Genomic DNA, 24,817 nt, shown 5'->3' with positions numbered 1-24,817 from the left:
TCCGATCCCTAGACGGCAGACGCCGCCAGCCTCACAGCTGCAGCACTGCATGCATGCTGCATGGCATGCTGCAGCACGGTAAGATACAAGCCGGTCGGTACCGCGGTCGGTTAGTCGCAGCTGTTTGGTAGCGGATCGGAGAGCGGGCAAGATGAAATCCGTCGCTGGAGCTGGCAAACCAAGATCTCGCAGTGCTCCTGTGGATCGGCATGGAGGTTACATGACAGCAAAGATTCAGAAATTAGACGAGCAATTCCATTCCGATGGCAGAACAAGCCGAGAAATTGCAGGATCGTCCACGAACATATTTTCCGGGGTCTCTATTCACGTCAACGGGTACACAGGTACGTACACCATATTTACGGTCAGTGCGGTATGGTGTGTTTGGTCGACTTCTGTTCGGGCGGGATGACCGTGTCGAGTGTGGTACCTGCTGCCTTCGCCATAAAACAGGGCCCAGAAGATTTTGAGTGAACTCTTCCTAAGCACGTCTGATGTCAAAATGTTTAGATAAAATGCGATATAAGATCTTCAACGTTATGACAACGATGACAGTTTATAGTTGTAGAGCGTTCTACTTTATACATATTCCGATATTTATGTTATGATCTTATTCTTAATTGTGACCCTGCCCTGCACCTCAAAACAAACAAAAAGTCGCCAGCCAGACATGAATTTTTCGTTAAGACCATATTCTGAAAGAGCAGACTTTAAGCTTTAGAATGATGTATAACTCCAATCAAATGGACTCTCCTAACCTAGATCTATAACAAATTAATATCAATTGGAAAGAAAGCACAAACTCAGGAAAAGTGTGAACTGAGAAAAGAGGCTCTTGACTGAAGTATACAGTGTCTATTCAAGCGCTTAATCTTTACAAAACCGTGCTGGCTGTGCGATGAATGGGACAAAAAACAGGAAGTAAACCACCAGAGTAACAACAATGAAGGGATTATCAGATTAAACTGAAATTAAGCATGCCTCATTAACACATTCTGTCCATAATTCATGCCAACTTTCAAAGCAGTAGCACCGTCCTTTCAAAAGTTATTAGAGTTGAAAGTGAAGAGTGTGGACAAGGTTTTTCAGAAATGAAAAAGGGATTCTAAAGACACACCTAATCACACTATTCTACCAAAAATGTTCGAGATTAGCTGCTAAAAAAACACTTTCCTGCCCGTTTTATGATACCAAATTTTAACACAATGTAAGGAAGACCCGCTCTTTCAGAAAATATGAAAAAGTCAAGTTCGGCTAGGTTGACCCATTTCACTTATTTTCAGTCCTCACGCAAAATCAGTGTGTGCGACTTTATGTTCCTTTTGAGGTGCACGGTCACAATTATGAGTACCGAGATTCACTATTTTGCTTGTTTGAGCAAGTAGATCCTATATGTGTTTGTACATTTGTTTGATGTGGAGGGAGGAGGGACAAATTATGTGCAGTTACAGGGTTAGGCACTAGGCCTAGATCTAATTGATTTGAACTTCATTATTTGTGGATCATATTCATGATAATTTTTTTTTTCATATTTATATCACAGAACCATCTTCAGATGAACTCAAGAAGCTGATGATGATGCATGGTGGGGCATACCAACACTACTACTCGATGTCAAAGGTCACTCACATCATTGCAACAAACCTTCCCTACACAAAGATAAAGGAGCTGACACACCAGAAAATTGTGAGGCCAGAATGGATCACTGATAGGTATGTTAAAGGACAAGTTCACCTTTATATACATTACATGTGAATTGAGAAAAATGAGCAATATTATAGAACACATCAGTGAAAGTTTAGGAGTATCGGACAATCAATTCAAAAGTTTTGAATTTTTGAAGTTCCAGCACCACCATCGCTGGATGAGAAGACCAACTTGTGAAGTAAGCTCTGCTGTCACTTATGTAGAATGATATTCAAAAAACGTAAAGAAAATTGTAACATATTATTTTCACTTTTCTCGCACAATAAAAGAGCACTTGACTTGCCTCTTTCAGAAGGCAGGAGGAATAATATTAGGTATTACCCTCATACATACATTTGTACGTCATACCCCATAGTGACACAAGGTAAGGAAATTTGTGTTTTTTTCAAAAAAAAACATTTTGTGAAATTCTCAATATCTTGAAGATCTTCTCAAGTTCTTCAGATTGTCCGATTTTCCTCGAACTTTCACTGATGTGTTCTATGTGTTCTAATATTGATAACAATAGTGCTGCATATTACTTCGTTCACAGGGTACCGGTAGTGGTACAGTATCTCACTGGGTAATGCTACCAAAATTAGCTGTGTAAGCAACTACAGTAACAGTTTCAAGTCAGAAGTTGATGCATTCCTGTCAAAGAAGTACAACAAATTCACATACAGTTGTACATTGTACTCTGCAGAGTAATTTTCTCAAATAGTAGCAGTCAGTACTGCAGTATAGAAGTCAAGGTATTCAAGTTTGACATACAGTGGAATCTTGCTGAAAGTGGGAGGGCATTTAATTACAAGACTATTGTCTTTCCAAAGGCTGGACGAGACGGGTGAATACAGGTGCAAGCTCAATCCACATGTGAAGGTGGACTTGTACTTAACCTGTTGAGGACGGTTTGATTTTGCTACAACACGTATTTCCCATAGACACTTGCCCGAGTATACTCGGGACTCGTCCTCAACGGGTTAAGCTTCATTCAGTTGTAGTGCACAGCATTGACTTGCTCTGAGTCTTATAAATGCATAATGTGCATATCTCTAGAGGTAGTACTGTACGATCACATTATTGAGATAAAACAAGGTTGTACTTTCTACTGACAAAAAAAAAACCCAGACAAACAAGTAAAGCAAAACAAAAAGGATGTATTGTGATCTTGTGCATGAAGTGTTTTTAGAGAGATTACAGACAAGTTGCTTTAAAAAAAATGAGCAATTATCATTGAATATTATATTGAACTACAAAAAAAAAAAATGATTTTGCATGGAGTATTACTCTAAAGCTGCAAATCAGCAACAATTTGAGCTAGGCAAGACAAATAATGCATCTAGAATGGGATTTATAAACAAAAGTCACATCATTTCAGTAATGGCAAATCATCAATGAAGCTTCTAATAGGTTCCTCTAAATAACATTGCTGTGAGGTTTCACAAATTTACTGACATAGTTCCCATCGTCTTCCAGTTTTGTTTTGCAAGAATTTCTATTATAGCTTATTCTGCAGCCATAAAGACTTTGCATTTCTACTACATGTACAAATTTGTAAGTCGTAATTCAAACAGATATGGGCAAGTCCAAGATAAGGTCCCCTCAGAAGGCAAAATTTCATCTTTGCTCAATATTGACATGTTTGGTATCAATTTGAAGCTTATGAGTTGAAGTTTTGATTTCCGTGGGAAAAAAAAATGATATTATGTAAATTTATGCAAATTTCTAGGGCTTCATTTGCATAAATGTGAAACACAGCGTTACGTATGGGACATTTATAAAAATTCATATTAATTCAAAGGAAAGCAAATAATATTTGATTAATATGTGGACATAAGAAGTACATCACATAGTAATAACTTGGTATGAAAATTTAGGGATTATGCAAATGATTATGAAAATTAGCTCGTGTCCTATCATGAGATGTCCCATACGTAACAAAATGAGGTCATTTTTTTAGGTTTTCTCTAAAATTGCTAAGGTTTTTTTAATGCCCTTTTGGAAAGTTCTAATTTTTTGTTTAGAGAAATTAAATACCAGAGAAAAAAGAAAAAAAAGTAAGAGAAATATTTTTTATTGGGCATTGAAATAATGTTACGTATGGGACAAATTATGCGTTACGTATGGGACATCCTCATACATATTGCATGTGAATGCATGTAGCTAGCTTGGAAGGTCTCTCAGTACACAAATGGTCAATCATCCTGAAGAAAAGATCCCAACATTGTAGCTACTTTTTGAGTTATAGACACTTGAAACAATAAATGAACTTGATTGAACAATTTTCAGAAAGGGGGAAGGGAAAATGGCAAAATACACAATGAAAAATCAGCATTAAAGGGATGGTATAGTTTTTTGTAGAAATGGGGATTCAGTTTTCAACATTTAAAGAGATGATTGGAAACCAATTATATGAATTACTTAAGAGCATAAAATCCTAAGACTAGAGGAATTCAAAGCTTATGTGATGGAGATCCAATTTGAAATGGTTGTGATATATATAGAAAAATAAAAAAGTAAAATGATTTTTTTTTTTTACTGCAAGTGATACACAAATTCTCCTTATTCAGTTTTCAGTAGTAGCCACAACAAAATTCATGGGTATACATACTGAGATGTGACTCGAATCAATGACCTGACTGCTAGACAGACATCATATATCTACTCGATCACTGGGGTTCCACGCAGCAGGTATTGCTTATTTATTGAACTTAATATTTCTTGTGTCAAGTTGTTTTTTATTGAAACTAAATGGCAAACTGCCCTTCATCAATGAGAGTAAACACTTTAAACTATTCAATTTTTCAGTTGTAACTATCCTGATAAAAATAGGGCATACATACTCAGGTTGGTCATAAAAAATATAGAATATGATTGAATGTGATTATGATGGTAAGTATCTGGGGAATATTGTTCCCTTGTCAATCTGGATCAGTATTTGAGTAATTTCAACTGATTCCACCTCAATAATTATGCAAAAATTTGTTTATGGGTATTTTGCAAAATTATTTTGCAAAATACCCATAAACATGGTTCTCCACACACTAAACGAATGGAGGACAAAGGGCATGCATACCCAGGTTGATCATAAAAATATAAAAATATGATTGAATATGATTATGATGGTGAATATTTGGGGAAGATTGTTTCCTTGACAATCTGGATCAGTATTTGAGTAGTTTCAACTGATTTTACTTCAATAATTATGCAAAATACCCATAAAAATGGTTCTTCACACACTAAATGAATGGGGGACAAACTGTCCCATACGTAACTGTCCCATACGTAACACGTCATGTCTGTCTTTAATTAGAACCTGTAATTAGAGCTTTTTGCCTAATGACATGAAACTTACCTGTGATAATCTTGAGTATTGTGACTTTCCTCACAGTGAGTTACAAGTTGTAGAATGATATACTTTCAGAGAGTTTTGGGGTTGAAAAAAATGTTCAAAAAAACGAAATTTTTCTGGTCCCATACGTAACGGCACATATTTTCTCTTCTAGAATATAATTGCCAAGGTCATTTTTCTCAATATTTTACATGATTATACTCCTTCTAGATATCAATCACCATGATGAAGTTCAATATGATCAAAGGCCATTAACACTATTTTTCAGGTCATAAAAGTCTCTGAATGTCCCATACGTAACGTGCGTGTTATCTTGGACTTGCCCATTAAATGTAGTGTTCTTTCAGACATCCTCTGAGGCACTAGAGCAAACTCAGTTTTCTGAAAGCAAAGGAAGAAACTAAGACATGTCTTCTAGACCTTGTTAGCATTGACAATTTATTGTTTAGATAACAGGAAGTGTAATTCACATGACGATTCTGTGGTATTCTTTTTTTCTTGTTTTGATAAGCTATGACTTATTTATACTTCGAAATGGCATATTACTGTATGCATCTGATCTGATTTTATCTTTTGCCAGCATCAAAGCAGGGCGGTTACTGCCATATCACACTTACGAACTCTATAAGGACAGATCAGCAGGACAGAACCAGACCCTTCTCAAACTTCAGCCTGCAGCAGCTCCAAACCTCACTCCAGTGGGTAGCAAGAGTAACCCTCACAGTGGAAACCAAGAGGAGATTACCCCAAGGAGAGAGAACGATCCTCCTCTTCCTCAAGATGTTTGCGGAACAGGTGCACCAGATCCTTCAGTTCACGAGAGTGCATTGGACCGGTCGCACGACGGCAGCTCCATTAAACCCCCCGGGAAAGCGGGCGGTTTCTCTGCGAAGGCAGGAGATCCAAACTTCCTTTCAGAATTCTACAGCCACTCGAGACTGCATCACATCTCCACTTGGGGGGCAGAGTGTAAGGCCCATGTCAATGAACTCCAGCGCCGCGGGAGCAAGGATTTTCCGGGGAAAGTGAAGCTGCTGCAAATGAAAATGACGGAAGAAACGCTTCCTGGTGGAAAAGCAAGTGAAGACTGGAACAGCAACCTGGATGAATCCAAAAAAGTAGAAGCAAAGAGGCCCGAAGGACAACAGCATGGGCAGAAAAAGGGACAAATGATAATGCATATTGACATGGACTGCTTCTTTGTATCAGTAGGTCTCATCAATCGGCCGCACCTCATTGGTCAACCAGTCGCCGTGACTCACAGCAGGGGGCAGGGAATGCCAGAGACCAATCAAGAAATTCGGGACTACGAGAGGGCCTACTATGCCCACAGAGCCGAGAAATCGGGCAAAAAGAGGCAAGGAGAAAAATCTACGACCTCAAACAGAGAATCAGAAAACAAGAATGAGGCATCCTCTAGGGACGGAAAGAGTTCAGGCAAGCCCGACCGTGAAACTTTTAATTCTATGGCAGATATCGCCTCCTGCAATTATGAAGCAAGGAAGAGCGGAGTCAAGAATGGAATGTCGATGGGGAAAGCCAGAACCTTGTGTCCGGATCTTCAAACCATCCCCTATGATTTTGAAGGGTACAGACGGGTCTCCAAAATGTTATACGACATCATAGCAAGGTGAGGAGTGGAACGCTTTCATCAGCTTTTCTTGTCTTAAAGTTTAAAGGTGTGGTCATTATTTAAAGTCATTAAATGTATTGTGTGATAATATTAGCAGCCATTGCATATTCTTGATATTTTGTAGTTTGTATTCGAATATGAATTCTAAAATGCTTCAATTCGTGTGTGTCTTTTTGTAGAAGATTATGAATATCCACCTCATAGGTAAAGACATATGACTTCAAGGGAGTGCAAATTTTATGTCATGTCCTTGCATTTTGTTCTGAAAATTGTATATTGCTCTTAAAACTGTTGAAAACAGAGCCTTCATACAATGTAAAAGGATGATTTTGTATTAAAACAAGAATGTTTTGTTGTTTTTTTGATAAAGGGGAGATTGAAAGAAGAAATAAAATGAAATATATCAGTCAACCATTAACCGATTTATACTCTCTCACAGCTACACCCATGACATAGAGGCTGTCAGCTGCGATGAAATGTTTGTAGACATCTCGGAGCTGGCTAGAGAAACAGGTGCCACACCCTTGGAGATTGCGGAAGTTCTGCGAGAAGAGATCAAAGAGAAGACATGTTGTAACGCCTCAGCTGGTATCGGTACGCTTCTGCAATCCCCAAATCCAAACCAAATCGATGCACTTCCTCTCGTTCCTTACTGGGTTATCATCACCATTTGGTCACCAAATGTCCATGAAATAACAAATTAATGGCAAATTATGGCCTTACACATGCAACATTATTTTGTAAAGGATATTTCGTAATTAGGCACATTTCTGTGATTTATGAGGCCCCTTCTACATTTTCCATATTTTTTTCCCATTTCTTGGCATTTCAAATTTTTACCTTTTTTAACTTGAGTCCACATAAATCATTACAGTGCACTCCCGTTAAAACGAACACAGTTTCAACAAAAAAATTTTCACAACAAAATCAAAATACATGTCCCAAAATTATCATCTATATATCTTTATACTCTAGCTTATATTTTTCTGTTATAACAAAATGTCATAACAGAAGTTCGCCAGACCCAAGGACTTTGTTATAAACAGGAATACGCTGTATTATTGTTTGTGCTTGGATGGTCTATAGATGGTCCAGTTCCACTCAAGCTAGGCAGGGCTAAGGATATGTAGAGACTTGTAGAGAGGTGCTTGGAACTTGTTTTGTAATTTTTTTTCTTTCTTTCTTTTTTACTCATTTTTACTCATTCTTACATTTTTGCTTTTTTTTTCAGCACCCAACATTCTGTTGGCAAGGATGGCCACAAGAAGAGCCAAACCCAATGGACAGTTCCTGCTGGAATCACATGCCATCAATGATTTCATCAAGACACAACCAGTGAAGGATCTACCAGGTAATGTTGCAAGTAACTGTTGTAGATGTGAAATTTGCAGTCTCCCTATTTGCTTTCTCTTTCGTGTTTTTTTATTCAGTTTTTTTTTCTTCTTCTTCTTCTTCTTTCTTCTTCTTTCTTCTTCTTCTTCTTCTTCTCCTTCTACTTCTACTTCTTCTTCTCCTTTTTTTCTTTTCCTTTTTCTTCTAGTTCTTGTTCTTGTTTTTCATTTTCTTCTGCTTTTTCTTCTTCTAGGACTTCTTATTCTTGTTATTGTTGTTGTTTTTCTTCCCCTTCTTCTTGTGCACATTGAGTGCTGGGAACAGTATGCATGATCTGTTTGTAGCTTTTAAATATCTTGTCATTATTACAATGTAGTCTCATGATTGCATTTGGTGATTGTTTGCAAAATAACCATGTGTGCATTATATGGTTCAGGGGAAAGGAATTTAAACAATTTAATATGTATCATTAGTGAATGAAGGGGAATAAAGTTTCTTTAATAGTATGCGTGTGGTTGTGTAAGCGGTAAAAGTGGACATTTTCGCGGTGTTGATATTTTCATGCATTTCATGCAACCAGAAACTAGTGCGAAAATAAAAGCATGCGAATATTTTTGCTTGCAGTATGTTCAGTAGTCGATGTCTTGATTCCGTGGAATTAAAAGCACCTGAAACTCTTCTTGCCCAGCCGAGCGTGAAAAATTAGTCGCACAAAAATATCCACTTTTACAGTAACTTTTTCTATTTCCACACAGGTGTTGGTTGGTCAACGAGTCGCAGAATGGAGAGCCTGTCCATCAAAACCTGCGGCGACCTTCAGCAGATTTCTCTCCAGGCCCTCCAGAAGGAATTTGGCCCTAAAACGGGCCAGTCCCTCTTCAACTTTTGCCGCGGCGTGGACAATCGGCCGATCAGACAGGAGCAGGAGAGAAAATCGGTGTCAGCGGAAGTGAACTACGGCATAAGATTTAAACAAGTAATGACAAAGCTCATTCGAGCAAAGTGTTGATATGTTTGTTTGTTGTTTTTTTTTTTCATGTAGTTTTGATGTTATATGATAGAAATATTGTAAACAAAATAAACATGCATCAAACAAAAAGTAACAGAGTCCAGCAAGTATTGCACAGACAAATTTGAAGGTTGGGCAGCCAAATGTAAAAACATGTTACATTCTCAAAGCACTACATTCTTGTCAATATTACATCAACACAATGTGATGTTAATCAGATAATTTAAAAAAAGATTTATATTTTAGTTTCAGCTTTTCGATTGATAACATCCCCACACACATACAGCTGTATGAATTCACTTCTCAGAAAGATGACAGAATAATGGGAGCAAATTTGTAGTCTTGTTTCAGTCTCTTGTCTCTCTTTGATGCAATCCTGAGACGGGATATGATTTTACTGTGTGATTACAGAAATTCATCTTGTCAGAAAACAAATGATAATGTCACACTGTCGATAATGATAATGATACTTATGATTTGAACTACCTCTTCCAAAAAGTAGAATTATTAAATTGGTAACAGATGTAATTATACTTCATTATACAACACCTCAGAATGATGTCGAATTGTGATTGGCCAAGAACATGTCACATGACATTCAATAGAAAATACCTACCAAACTCATTGAGAGTGACAGCCATACAATAGGCCCCTGGCATGGGCCTATTGCACGGCTCGAAGGTACTATAGCACGGCTTCGTGGGGGGCTGCTAATGCATGGCCGCTCACAGAGTTCTGTGGCTCACAGCAGCAAAGCGCCAGCAAACTACATTGTACGTGCTGGCCGGCTGCGCTGCGCTGCCGGTAAGTCTCACAGACCAGGCGCGGTGGAGTTCTGCAACGTTAACGTGTACGCGCAGCTACTTTACCTAGCTAGTTGCATGTATTGCGGCCTACCTACTGCTGTGTTTTTAGTTTTGACTCTGATCTGCTACGTGTACCACAGTGATCCCCAAATCAAGACTTCATTTCAAGTTGAGAAACCGTAATTTGATTATTTTTCTGTGTTTTTATACAAAATCATTTTCGGAAATAGACAAAGTCTAGACCTACTACCTAGATCTACCGACATCTCAGATCGGCCTAACAGTCAGGCCTAACTCGATCTAACGTTAGCGTAGAATGGGTATAGACCCTGCGGAGTTTGTGATTCCTGTGACTGTGTGGTCGAATCATGACGAGTGTTTGAAAGCAGTACACAGGGTGGTTTACAATTCTCGGCCTAATTGTTACATTTATTTTTGGGCCTTCCTGAGTTAGTGGTCACTAATTTAGTACAGTGCACTCCCGTTATAACGAAATGCTCGGGACCGGCAGTTTTCTTTCGTTATAACGAAATTTCGTTATAACCGAACAAATACGACATATAACGAAAACGAGGAAACCACGTATATATATCATATTCTGTTTGCTGAATACTCATCATACACTGCAAAGCTATGTGAAATGTGATGGGATAACTGTATTACAATAATAAACGCAAGTTCCCCTAAGAAACTGTGCGTGACACAAGGAGCGAACACACAGTGGTGTGAAGTGTCCACCCATGCAGAGACGATATAAATGCTTGTTCCGCTACGTATTTTCGAAAGCAATTCGCATTTCGTTATAACGGAGCACATTTCTTTTGTTTTTCTTTGTCTGTGGCGCTCGGAAAAGACTTCGTTATAACGGAAATTTCGCTATAACCGTGTTCGTTATAAGCGAATTTTATACCATAGACTTAAATGGTGATAATTTTGGGACCAGAAGATTTACTTCGTTATAACGAAATTTCGTTATAACCGTGTTCGTCGTAACGGGAGTGCACTGTACTGTGATTGTGGACAAGGTGTTGTATAAAACGAATAATTTATGATTTTGTTCGTGCATTGGGGCACGTAATACCGCACTCGGCGCGAGATTCGCCACTGGTCTATTCAACGCGGCGCTACACGCCTTGTTGAATAGACCAGTGGCTTATCTCGCGCCTCGTGCGATATTCGTGCCCTATGCACTCACAACTCGTAAATTATTCGTATATTGTTTCTTTGTGTGTAAGTTCTGTGAAAAGTCTTGCAATGGTGTTCTCTCTATCTCAATTGTATTCAGGAGAGTGATGCTGTGAAGTTTGTGGAAGAACTCACGTCAGAAGTTCATCAGAGACTGAAGAGTATCGACATGCTAGCAAGGAGCATCACCCTCAAGCTGAAGGCAGGTGGTGATTGGTCAACATGCTACTTCTCTCTGTTTTAGACGGTGTCATAGGACAGACAGATTTGCACAATGGAGAAGCAAGTAGACAAGAGCTGAAACTGCCATTGAATTGATATTGCCAATTTATTAACCATCATGGATCTTCAAAGAATTATTATTACCTCCTATCAATGTTCAATTATTCAGAATCCAAACGTGAAGAGGTGGAGATTCAACCTAAAAAAAAAACAACAACAAGAACAGCTCAAATCTCAAATAATTATATATCTCTCGCCCACGCAGGTGAGAAGCCCCGATGCACCGAAGGAGACTTCAAAGTTCATGGGTCATGGAATCTGCGACGATCGGGCCCGGTCGGTCACCTTGCTCCAGGCCACCGACAGGCTGGAGATCCTCCAGAGGGAGACCAAGAAACTCCTGCAAGAGCTTCACATCCCTGCCGTGGAGATGAGAGGGGTGGGTGAGCTCTGGACACTGTGAGGAACCCAAAGGGGAATTCCCGTCTTGCTTGTTTTATGTCTGGTTTTTGTTTTTGTTTTTTGTTTTTTGTTGGTGGTGTTGCTTACTCAAGGGTATGCACCCCTAATTCAAAATTACGATTTGTATGCTGTTATCATCCCATGCTTTGACTTGCTAATGTGATGTTGGTTTTATGTACAGTTGATTCCATCAGAAATATGCAATGCAAGGCTTACATTTTGTTTGGGATGACCATGGCACCCTCATTAGTGTGTGTAGTGCAGTATATGTTCATATTCATGTCCATGTTGGAACGTAAGTTTGTTGTTCTCCTAGCAGTGGCCAATGATATGTTGATGGTGCATTTGTAGATATGTTATTTGTTTGAGAACAAGGAATTTGTACCTGAGACAGACAAGTGAGCTATTTAAGATAGATGAACTGAATTTTGTGACGCATGTTTTCGTCTTCATCTTGACAAACACTCAGGTTGGGATTCAGCTAGGCAAACTCTGCTCCAGCCACCCTCAACAATCGTCCTCCTCGGCAGCAAGTAAACCCATCACTGCCTTCCTGACAAAGGTCAAAGGTCATTCAGAGGGTTCCTCTAAGAGCAGGTCACCGGTCACTTCCGCAGCGCCAGCCACGGCCAGCCATCCGGCAGAAAGCAGACCAGCTATTTCTGAGAACATTCCGGAACATTCTAAAGACGCCACTGCTCCATCAACAAGTGAAGATGGGAGTACGGGTCACCATGACAACACCAAAGTGACCACACCAAGGAGAAGGAAGAAGGAGCTACCTCCCCTTCCCTTCATCCCGCTGTCCCCTCCCCAGAGTGGTGGTCAGAAGACTGACCAAACCCGGGATGCTCATTCTGGTGTACCCATTCCATCACCTTTGCAGGTAGATGAACCTTACTCTTGCCAGTCACTAGTTAATGATAATGCACATACAGTACGTGTAGAACCAGGATTCTCTACCATGAATACAGGTGTTTCACAGATGATTACAAGCATTTATCATGTTCTGGTAGTACTTTTATGATGATAATGATAGTGATGATATGACAAATGTACTTTTGGTAGACAGACTGTAATGTGATTTTCTAAGGTCTGAATGGTGTTTTGAAATATTTATGTCATAGAATGCTCATATTATACAAATAATACACAGGTGAGAGTGCGTTAGTGGAGATGTAGGGCACTCGAGGGTATTTACAATTGTGAAACATGCACGAGGCGAAGCCGGGTACATGTTGCACTACATTGTAAATACCCGAGAGTGAGCTGCATCTCCACTAACGTCATGAACTCAAACCTGTGTATTATTTGATTTATAAAATGGGTCGAAAACTAACAGCATTTTTCATGTACCTTTGTGGGTCAATACCAGTCAGCTACATGTAGCACTCGCTCAAAAGTCAAGATGTCCGAAGATGTTCGTCCCAAACATTTACGCACGTCGCACTCGGAAATCCCGCACATATAAGTACTGTACGTATAAGCATATGTACGTACGCCCCATGTTATGCACAAGAAAGGCCGGCTGGCAGCCCGAACTAGAAGTTGTTTACAGGATTGACAGTGCGTATAGTAGCGCGCAACGCACTTGTAACAACTGATTGAGTGTGCACTGCTAGTGTAAACATTGTGACATCAGTGACTTTACGCTATTTTGCAAGGCCGTGCAATAGTAAGAAATCATGCACGCGCACGTGACTCATTTCAGCGCTTCCAATTGGCTACATTCTTGAACCCATTTTATAATATCAATTTAGTAGGATTCTCTGCCACCAACCTATATGTTTACAACAGTACCACATTTTGGGTAAAGTAATAGTTTTTGTTGGTCTTTTTAACTTACATAGAATGTGTGTTTTTTTTTTTATTGCATACATGTCTCTTTCTTGGGGTGCCTGAATGGAAAAGCTCTGCTCAGTTTTGCACCCTCAGTGCTTGGACTTAGAATCATGTCACATTTCTTGTTTGTGCTTTATCAGCCACATTTCTTGTCGGATTTTATTCAAACTTGCCTATGGAGGCTTCTAAAAGTTATTGTTGGTAACAACAGTTTTCATTGACAGCGCCCTCATTGTTCTGACTTCTGTAGGATGACAGGTCATATTCAGAGACTCCAACCCCAAGCACCTGATGATCTGGAGATTCTCCCACCTGAAACCCCTAGCAAACGGGAGACTCCAACTTGATGTGCTCGAAGAGCTAAGTTCCTTGTTGCCGGGGTCCAGCTCTAGGGTTCTAGATGTTATTTCATGCTATCTAAGGCTTATTTTTCAACATACGATGACACAAAGTAAGAAATCATTTCAAGCGGGAGAAATTAAATCTCAAGCAGGAGAACAGGAGATTTTGCAAAAATGGGCTTTCGGCGGGAGATCTCCCGTCGAAAGCAGGAGAGTTGGAGTCTCTGCATATTTTATGTACTGTATGTGTTATACCGGCCTCATTACTCATTGGATTTCATTGTATCCTGTGACAGTTGCCATATATACAACATTTTGGCCAAAAAGTCATCCAGATGGGGTATGGGAAATGGGTTTGGGGGATACATGTGCTCGAACGGGTCCCCCGTGCGAGTGCTGTAGTTAACACTTACAGAACGATTGAAATCAAAATTGGCTTCCAGATAGACCCATCAGTACTGGCAGCACTCCCAGAAGACATTCAAAGGCAAGTGCTGGAAGACTACAACTACCACTCAACTAAGGCTTTTTGGTGAGTTACAGATTGTCCTTTCCTGTTCCTGCAGAACCAATGATTGTGAGAGCGTCAATTCTTTTGCTTTTCTTTTTTTTTTCTAATTCAGTATTTATTGGTTAAAAATAAGAATAAAAAAGAATAAAAGATCAAGTGAATTACAGAATCACATAATAAAGAAAAAAAATGCAGCATAACAAATTGGATACATAAAACATTACATATCAAATTTGACATGAATACCTTGTAGGAAAACTATGCAGTTTCAAATTAAAGGACAAGTTCACCTTCATAAACATAAGGATTGAGAGAATGTAGCAATATTAGTAGAACACATCAGTGAAAGTTTGAGGAAAATCAGACAATCCGTTCAAAAGTTATGAATTTTTGAAGTTTTTGTGCAGTAACCGCTGGATGAGAAGACTACTCCAGTGTATGAATAACTTAGATCATGTCACATGCGTACAACAATATAAGGAAAATATAAAGAGAATTTCACAAAATTCCATCTTTTGAAAAAAGTACACATTCCCCTGACTCGTTACTGACAAATGTTATGGGTAATATTATTCCCCCTGCCTTTAGAAAGAGGCAAGTCAAGAGCTCTTTTATTATGCGAAAAAAGTGAAAATATGTTGAACTTTCTTTTACATTTTCTTTATACTGTTGTACGCATATGACTCACAAGCTGTAGTAGTCTCCTCATCCAGCGGTTCCAACACAAAAATTTTAAAAATTCATAACTTTTGCATCGATTGTCCAATTTTCCTCAAACTTTCACTGATGTGTTCTACTATTATTGTTGCATTCTCTCAATCTTTATGTTTATGAAGGTGAACTTGTCCTTTAAATGTCAAACCTCCATTTTTGAAAATGAGTAGCAAGTTTATCTTTTGGAAATTCTGTATTCTATTATTTTATTATTTTTAAGTGAGCCTGAAAAGATTCCAAAATAGGGGTTTTATTCTGGAATTTACAGACATATATGAAATACTTTACGGATAGAAAAATATATGATATATAAGAGCATCAATTCTTGATGATACTACTGTAGAATTCAGTAATGATCTTTGTATATTGATAACAAAAAAAGTTGATGTGGATTGATAAACAGATCTAGATAGACCTGAGAGAGATTATCGGATAAATAGATAGATACTACAGATAGATAGATAGATAGATAGATAGATAGATAAGATAGATACGTAAGTACATACATATATACGTACATACATCCAGTATACATACATACAAGTAGATAGATAGTTACATTTCAAAATGACAGTGAAATATGAGATAGATAAATGTAAAAGATGTGAATTGATAGATCTATGCCCGGTTTTATGAAGAGTTATAATTGATTATATAGTTGATTTAGAACTATCATAAATCTATGTCAGCCTTTGTGTTAAGGAAATTTATAATCGATTATGTATTATCGATTATGTATTTTGATAAAACGGGGCCCTCGATAACTTGTTTGTGTCATCTGAGATGCTGCTTTCTCTGTTAAAGGAAGATTTATTATGATATTACTTCAAGTTCCTTCTCATCTCAAATACAGTGCACTTGAAGTGCAAAATCTCATAATACTTCTCTCACAGTTCAAATACTGCTTAAACCTAGTAAAGAGCAAATGTTATTTTCTTTCTCATCGCAAGGGCTGCTTTCACGTAAAGGGCAACCCTTGTTCACGTATCGACAAGATCTATGTAATGCCAAATATTGAGGAGATCAAAAAAACATGGGGCCCAAAGCAGTATATCAAATGGGATAGCCTTTCCTTGACATGTTTGGTGGCTTCATTTTGAGGGTAAGACAACTAGGATTTGGACAGGACATCACTTAATTGCTTATCTGACTATTAATAAAAAATAGTCATTTTCACCAAACACCCCCAGCAACGATATATTCTCTTGTGTGTGTCCTCAGCATTGCTGGTAGGGATGAGCCATCAACATCCACTGGCATCACTCACTCCAACCAGCTGGACTCGGATGTTCTAAGATCCCTACCTCCTGAGATCCAGCAAGAGGTGTTGCAGTCCCATCGCCATGGTGATGTTACCGGCAACAAGCAGGCATTAGACCAGGCTATTGAGACTCTACCATCATTTTCTCAGGTATAGATTTAATACATGCAGTAAATTGAAATCGTAATTGAAATACAAATTTGTATGATGAGTAATGTACGCCTTCAGTGCCTACAATGTCTGGCAGTTAATCATTGGACTTATTACCTGTTGGGCTGGAACCATACAAAGAGTTAAAATTGAATATTAACTCTGTACATGCTAGACAAATATGCTGCTCTATGCGATTTGTGTGAGTCATATGATGCACTATTGCAACTTTGGCAAGCTACGAGTTAATAACCCCCACTTATTAAAGGACAAGTTCACCTTCATAGACATGTGGGTTGAGTGAATGCAGCAATATTAGTAGAACACATCAATGAGAGTTTAAGGAAAATCGGACGATCCGTTCAAAAGTTATGAATTTTTGAAGTTTCTGCTCAGTCACGGCTAGATGAGAAGACTACTATAGCTTGTGATGTCATATGAGTACAACTATATAAAGAAAGTATAAAGAAAATTCAAGATATTCTCACTTTTTTCACATAATAAATGAACACTCCACTTCTCTCTTTCAGAAGGCAGGTGGAATAATATTACCCCTAACATAAGTCAGTAACAAGTCGAGGAAATGTGCACTTTATTCAAAAAGTCAAGTTTTGTGAAATTCTCTTTTTATTTTCCTTATATCGTTGTACGCATGTGACATTATACACTGTAGTAGTCTTCTCCTCCAGCAGTGATTGCACAGGTATTTTAAAAATTCATAACTTTTGAACAGATTGTCGGATTTTCCCCAAACTTTCACTGATGTGTTCTACTAACATTGTTGCCTTCACTCAATCCACATGTGTATGAAGGTGAACTTGTCCTTTAAAACTAGACAGACCCACTGTTGTTGACAGTAATCCCTTCCGAGCCAATTTTCACATGGTACGCTCTCATACTTGTCCAAGATGTGTTTCAGTGTAGCGACAGATTTTGTTTTATGATACTTCAATCACAGATTGATCCATCCTGCTTGGAAGCTCTGCCACTAGACCTCCAAGATGAGTTGAAATCAGCATACAAGCTGAAAGACTCCAAGGAAAACTCAAAAAGGGATGCGGCTCCCACAAACTCTCACTTGGGGTCCAACTCTCTGGCCAAGGCAAGCCCCACCAAAAGCCCCTTCAAGATCCGACGTAGAGGAAGACCAAGGTTAGTTGGTTGTAATCGGGAGATGTCTTATACTGTATATGCCATATATTTCGCCAGTCTAAATTTTCGCGAATCGGGAATTCCTGATGATTTCGCGAGTGGTAAAATTCGTGATCATGGAGTCCTGTACTGAACGGAGAAATGTACATGCGTACGTCACATCCACATCGGGATCAGGGTCAATATTTTCGCGTGTCTTTAATTTCGTGAATGGCACCTGGCTCGCAAAATTCGCAAATATAAAAAACCTCGTGAAATATTCGGCATATACAGTAGTATATGGGGAGACATATCATTCACCAAAGCTCCAGTTCTTGTGAGGAGGTCAAAACCCCTATATAAACTTTCCTCCCCTTTTTTTAGTCAGAGATTTATTCAAGAAAAAGCTTGGTAATTCACTGAATAGAAATTCATTTGTAGTGCAGGATTATGAAGTTCAATCATTAATGAGCTGCAGTTAACTTTGTACGTTCTTTGAGAGCTTCCAACGTGAACATGCCTTAATGGGAACTTCTCTTCAAACCAACGATTCGGTTTTTCATGCTGTATTCTCAATGAAATCACTGCGCTTACGTATCTGTGTTGGAGATTTGAATGGCTTTGTCTTTCCCCAACTTTTCCAGTCGTTTGCTATGATCTCTCTGAGTCACATGTGAAGTTACGAGGTAGACTCATCCAAAATAATGGAATTCACACTGATGCAAATTAGGGGGATACAAATGTCAAGATTTTTTCCTGTGTGGACATAAAAATCCACAAAAGAGCGTGTTCACAACATCATGATCCAAATTGCAAGAAATCTTGCAATTATATTGAAATTTTCACAGTGATTTGCACTGCTGCCTGTGTGTTAACATTGGAGCAAAAATTCTGAAGAATTGTTGTCCTGTCATTCAAAGCATGCATGATTGAACAGCCCCCAAACACAAGGACAAGGGCCACCATATTGATAGATTTCGGGCATGCGCAGTTTGGTCGACAAATTATCAGCAATAAGCAGGATATTTCTGGCCTGAACTGGCTCAAAAAATCTCAAGATTTGGATTGCAATCCTGCTATTTGTCTGTGAATGCAACTAATATTATAGAATCTGATAGTTTGTCTTCAAAGTGCAAACATGCTCTTATTTGTGCAAATCTCATCTTCAGACAGCTTGGAAATAGACCACTGTTATGTGTATGTAATGGTATGGGGAAACCATGCCATAAAGCAAAAGGACTTGCTTACAACATTTTACTGCTTCGAACAAGGTGACTTTGGTTGAGATTTTCCATTATTGTGTCTCGCTTGGCTCTTTATTATTATGTCTACAACAAGGTATCTTTTATAATGAGGTATTCGGAAAAAGCTAGGCCGGTCAGCCTCAGTATTACAGGATTTCCTTGTAGTATGTTACTTGTGCTTTATAGATTGCATTTTGCAGCATGTCAGATACTATGTGGAATATCCTAAGAGGGTGTAAATTTGACCCTTGATTCTGTGAGTTTGTAATTGAGTGTAGCAAGATCGCATAGATAGCCCCTTCTGACAACTTATGCAATTTGAAGTCACAAAATATTCCAGTTAAATAAAAGACTTGATGTCCGTGTGATGCAGAAAGGGCAGCCCTCGCAACAAGGCGAACGTGAACAAACCAAGGTGGCAACCAGGGATACGGGAGGTCATCAACAGAAAGCTGACGCCATCGAAACCTGGTCTGGGGATTTCCCCAGATGTGTCGTCGCCTAGCAATGATAGTGTGAGTGATGCTCTGGTGGATGATGGCTCAGAGAAGGACGGCAGTGAAGGGGGAGAGAGGACGTCGAGAGAGGAAGAAGTCGTCAATCTCTGCGGTGCAGTGCAGCTTGGGAGCATCAAGGCGCTGCTGAAGGAGTGGATTGACTCAACAGAAGGTGCGTAAGGTCAAAAGTTACAAGAATTTGTTTTTTTTTTTTCATAATCTCATTAGGAATTTAATCTACAGGGTAATTCAGATTGTTGAAAGAGGATGTTGAGAGAAACTGAATTTTTGCCATGACTGCTTAGGGTAAAACTGTCACATTTCCTTGTAATGTGAGTTGTATAGACAAGCAAAACAAAATAGCAACTAAATTGCAAACAATGAAAATTTAATGAAGGCTCATGCCTGTGTTATTTTGTGTTTTGTTTGTTCGTCTGTTTAGTATAACACTTTCATAGGTTAAAGCTTGAGTTGCATAATGATGACATGCAGGTAACACACAAGAAATTATTTATCAAAATACAGTGCACTGCCATTACAACAAACACTGTAATAATGTAAAGTCTCATTACAGCAAAGTAAACTTTCTGGTCCTAGGACTATTCATATTTTTATGTACTTTATTGTTCAGCTGTAACAAAATTTCAATAAAATGAAAGAAAACTGCTAGCCCTGAGGACTTCGATATAACGGGAGTCACCTGTGTATCTACTCATGTACCTTGAACATGACCTGCAAATAGGCCCTGAATTTTTAAAGGACAAGTTCACCTTCATAAACATAACGATTGAGAAAATGCAACAATGTTAGTAGAACACATCAGTGAAAGTTTGAGGAAAATTGGACAATCGATGCAAAAGTTATGAATTTTTAAAATTTTTGTGTTGGAACCGCTGGATGAGGAGACTACTACAGCTTGTGAGTCATATGCGTACAACAGTATAAAGAAAATATAAAGAAAATTCAACATATTTTCACTTTTTTTTCACATAATAAAATTGCACTTGACTTGGCTCTTTCTAAAGGCAGGGGGAATAATATTACCCATAACATTTGTCGGTAACGAGTCGGGGGAATGTGAACTTTTTTCATAAGATGAAATTTTGTGAAATTCTCTTTATATTTTCCTATATTGTTGTACGCATGTGACATCTAAGTTCTTCACACACTGCAGTAGTCTTCTCATCCAGCGGTTACTGCACAAAAACTTCAAAAATTCATAACTTTCGAAGGGATTGTCCGATTTTCTTCAAACTTTCAATGATGTGTTCTACTAATATTGCTACATTCTCTCAATCCTTATGTCTATGAAGGTGAACTTGTCCTTTAAGTAATGTATTCTCTTCATAATTCTAACTACATGGCTGCTTGAAAAGGATGTGATTTAAATTTCAAGGAGGTCAGTGTTTGCACAACTGAGCTCCTATTGAAGCTATTGATACCATCTGAAGCCCCGTTTTAACAGAGCCTTTCAAACTAGAGTTTCGATATGGCAGCATTCGGGTAATCTTTTTTTTCACCCTGCCTGCTAAAACGGTTGTTGCTCGGATGTTGTCGCAGTAACTTTTGCTTTTTTGCTATTGTAATCTCCTGCTGTTTCAGTTTTCGAGGCGAGGAATTTAGCTCTCCGGACGTTGTGACATTTTTGCTAGAAGGTCTGTTAAAGGGACTGTACAGTACTGGTTGAGGTGGGGATTCATATTTTGAACATTCCTAAGTGAGATGATGAGAAACCTCTTATGAAATATGAAAGAGCATGTAATTTTAAGAAGAATTCAACATTTATTTGATGAAAATTGGTTTTCAAATGGCTGAGATATAAAAAAAAGTGATAATAATAAAAAGCCACAGACCACGCCTTTCATTAGGATCTCTTTGTTTCACCTTGTTTTTGGATATCTCAGCCTTTTCAAAACCGATTTTCATCAAGTAAACTTTTGATATCCCTTAGAATTGCATGCTCTTTGACATCTCATTGAGTGGTTACTGAATATCTCGCAGAACGTTAAAAGCTAAATCTTCACCCCAACCAGAACTGTACACACCCTTTAAGACAGTGCTTGAAAAGAAGAATTTGATGATCTGTGTGTACATCACTGTGTTTATGGAGTCATGATGCAAGCACTTCATATTTGTCTTCTTCTTCTTTTACACAGAGCCAGTTGAGGAGGACATTGGCTATATTGTACAATACCTGCGGGAACTCATTCTGGACAAGAACTTGGAAATGGTTAGCCTTGTTATCAGGAGTCTCAAGAGGTTGGCAATAATTATGTGCTTCTTTTTTAAATCGTCAAGTTTAGATTGTATGTGTAGAGATCTATCGAGTAGACTTTTGTGCCTGAATAATCCTGCTCTTTTCATCATCATCATTGCTTAGCATAAATTTATTTAAATTTTGCAGCGGTGAGGTGTTATATAATTTTGTGTGTGGGTCAACTACTGATGCCCTTAAGATGAGGACATTAAAATCTGCTGCAGGACTTATTTTTAATTCCCATGATGGATATAGTTATTGCTGTCAGAGGTATTCCTAGACCACACCAAATTTTACATTGCGCTGGAAGAAGAAACCACTTAACAGAACTTGAAGATAGCTAAAGATCGAAGAAAAATGACTGTTGTGTGTATATAAAGTAAGTCTTGTACACGTACAGTGTTCATTTATATCTAATTGTGTTTCTATGCTATATTAGTATATTCTGGTATTTTGTGTATGAGCAAAGCATGTTGTTTACTTATATCATTTGTTTGTGTGTGTGTGTGTGTGTGTGTGTGTGCTTGATGACTAGGCGATGTACAGTGGACTCCCATTATAATGAAGTCCTCGGGACGGGCAGTTTTCTTTGATACGTTATATCGAAATTTCGTTATGAGCAAGCAAATAAACAATTTAAAATATAAAAAAGAACTGATAACACTGCAGCATGAATTTGTTTTTTCCTTCATTATAACCGCGTTCGTTATAACGGGAGTGCGCTGAGGTATCACAATAAACAACAGAGAACCTCTTTTAGACGCCAGTGCTGATTATATGAAAGTCATAGAATACCAAAGTGTGATGTTATAGCCAGTCATCACCATGCATGGAAACTGGCTCTAAACATCCTCACCTGTGAGGCCCAAGTGTTTGTACGCACCTGATTCCAACCCAAGCTATAACAAAAGACTATGACATCATCATGTTGGTACGCTATGGCTGCTACTGTATCTTCACATCTCGTGTTGCTGGTGCATTTCGTCTACTGAGAATGAGAAGGGTCTTAAAGGGATCGTACAGTTTTGGTTGAGACCTTATTTCAGGTTTCTAACATTTTTTGGTGAGATAATGAGAAACCTCTTATGAAATATGAAAGAGCATGTAATTCTGTGAGGAATTCAACGTTTATTTGATGAAAATTGGTTTTCAAATGGCTGAGATATCCAAAATAGAATGATTCTTTGAATCATGAATGAAAGCGTGGGACCCATGATGGCTTTGTTTTACTTTGTTTTACTTTATTTTTGGATGTTTCAGTCATTCCAAACCCGATTTTCATCAAATTAACTTTGAATTCCTCTAAAATGGTATGCTCTGTACTATCATAAGTGTTTTCTTGGTACCTCGCAAAAAGTTAAAAGCTCAATTCTCATCTCTACCAATACTGTACGGTACCATCCCTTTAAGGTGCCTCAAACACTATGGCTTTAGTGACAATTTAAAGGAGATGGCTAGTAACTGATCAGAGGGAATAAGTGGGAATGCTGGGGGATGATTGTTCCAATCCTCGTGGGATTCATTTAAGAGTACATTATATATCTATTGTTGTGTGAAAATTATTTGCTTCAGAATGGTCTCATATTGATTTGCAGTTTACTGTTTCCAGGTTAGCATGCCTGTACAGTGACGGGGCGATCGTTCACATTAAACTGCACATTACTTGAATATGAGACAATTCTAAAGCAAATAATTTTCACACAACAATAGATAGATGTACTCTTAAATGAATCCCACAAGGATTGGAACAATCACCCCCCCCCCCCCCCCCCCCCCGCATTCCCACTGATTCCCACTGATCAGTTACTAGCCATCCCCTTTAACACCCCTTATCATTCTTAGCTGATGATTGACGAGAGACTGAGATGATAATACATGTTTTCCGTGTATCTCCTCAGGCTCACCGCCAGAAAGGCATCTTCTCACTGGATTGACGCCCAGGAGACGGTGGTTGCTAGGATACAGCACACCATGGACCAGATCTACTCAGCTCAACTCGACCTTGCCTAGCAGATTTCAAGAGAAACGAGCTGAAAAAAATCATTGTCAGATATTGAAATACTTTGTGCAATCATACTTGCCTTAGTGGCCACCTTTCTATAGCAGCCATCTGCTGTATACAGGTTGTTTTACAATCAGGGAATGTCTCTCTGTCTCCTGGGGTTGAAAGAAAAAGTTTGTTCCTATTTCTGATTATTTTTTTTTTTGGTGCATTGTAGGATAAGTTGAATATCAAATACATGTATCTGAGAAATTGTAGCTCAAAGTCGTCAACTTTCTTTTTACAATATATTGTATGAAACATGCCAGTGGTGTTCAAAAACTTAGCCCTTGGACCTCTGTCTGATACCATCCTACCACACTCTGACTAGGAATTACAACTTAGCCCTATAAAAAAGACTGGGGGGCATCATGAAAATTACACATTCCATCAACTTGATACTGCATATTTTAAGGTTAGCAATCGTTCCTCCTGCTTTCTGAAAGCGGTTTCATAGTCAAGTGCCCTTTCATTATGCTAGAAAAGTGAATTGTTATGGAATTTTCTTTATATTTTCTTTATATTGTTGTCCACATATATACGTTATAACCTGTTGTAGTCTCCACATCCAGCGGTTCTAACACCATAACATTAAAAATTCATAGCTTTTGCATTGATTGTCTGATTTTCCTCAAACTTTCACTGATGCGTTCTGCTAATGTTGCTGCTTTCACTCAATCCACATTGCTCTTTGGATTTGGGGTCCCTTAAACTTATTGTTTTGCATTCCCAAAACACTGACTTTCTACCACTAGAGGGGGTCCCAGACTTCCACTATCCACATTCGTTTCAAATTGAACTGTTGTTTTTGTGAACAGTCAGGCCTGTAAACTAGGATTTTTATGGGGGGGGGGGGGGGTTCAGAATTGGAAAAAATGGACCACTTGCGGGTTTAATCAGGTAACAAGCAAGCAAAAAAAACCAAAGAAGCTCACCTGTGCAATTTTTTGCGTTTTTTGTGCCACTTCCGGGATTCATCGGCTGACAAGCAAAAGAAAGAAGAAAAAAAAGGTTGTCTGGTGCCACTACACACAAGCCCACAAGCCCCTTTTAATTTTTTTTTTTTCAAACGGGGATTCCGCAACTCATCTTTCTCTTTGTATTTCTTTTATTTTAGGGGGCAATGGGGGGGGGGGGTACG

At 38.6% G+C, this 24,817-nt stretch overlaps 1 protein-coding gene across 1 annotated transcript; it reads left to right on the top strand.

Moving 5' to 3' along the window:
- Nucleotides 1-151: 151 nt before the first annotated feature.
- Nucleotides 152-23,666, top strand: LOC139721689 (DNA repair protein REV1-like). Its single transcript, XM_071633019.1, has 14 exons — nucleotides 152-344; nucleotides 1,544-1,712; nucleotides 5,619-6,668; nucleotides 7,111-7,265; nucleotides 7,903-8,022; nucleotides 8,759-8,979; nucleotides 11,104-11,205; nucleotides 11,491-11,664; nucleotides 12,157-12,280; nucleotides 16,286-16,506; nucleotides 17,465-17,658; nucleotides 19,255-19,550; nucleotides 21,535-21,637; nucleotides 23,534-23,666. The coding sequence occupies exons 1-14, from the start codon at nucleotides 152-154 to the stop codon at nucleotides 23,643-23,645; spliced, it is 3,234 nt and encodes a 1,077-aa protein (XP_071489120.1). The 3' UTR covers nucleotides 23,646-23,666.
- Nucleotides 23,667-24,817: the final 1,151 nt, after the last annotated feature.

The sequence above is a fragment of the Diadema antillarum genome, unplaced genomic scaffold, assembly GCF_040938485.1.
Source record: "Diadema antillarum isolate AM-2024a unplaced genomic scaffold, OU_Dant_1.0 scf00000147, whole genome shotgun sequence".
NCBI lineage: Eukaryota > Metazoa > Echinodermata > Echinoidea > Diadematoida > Diadematidae > Diadema > Diadema antillarum.
This window is presented reverse-complemented; position numbering and strand designations above follow the sequence as displayed.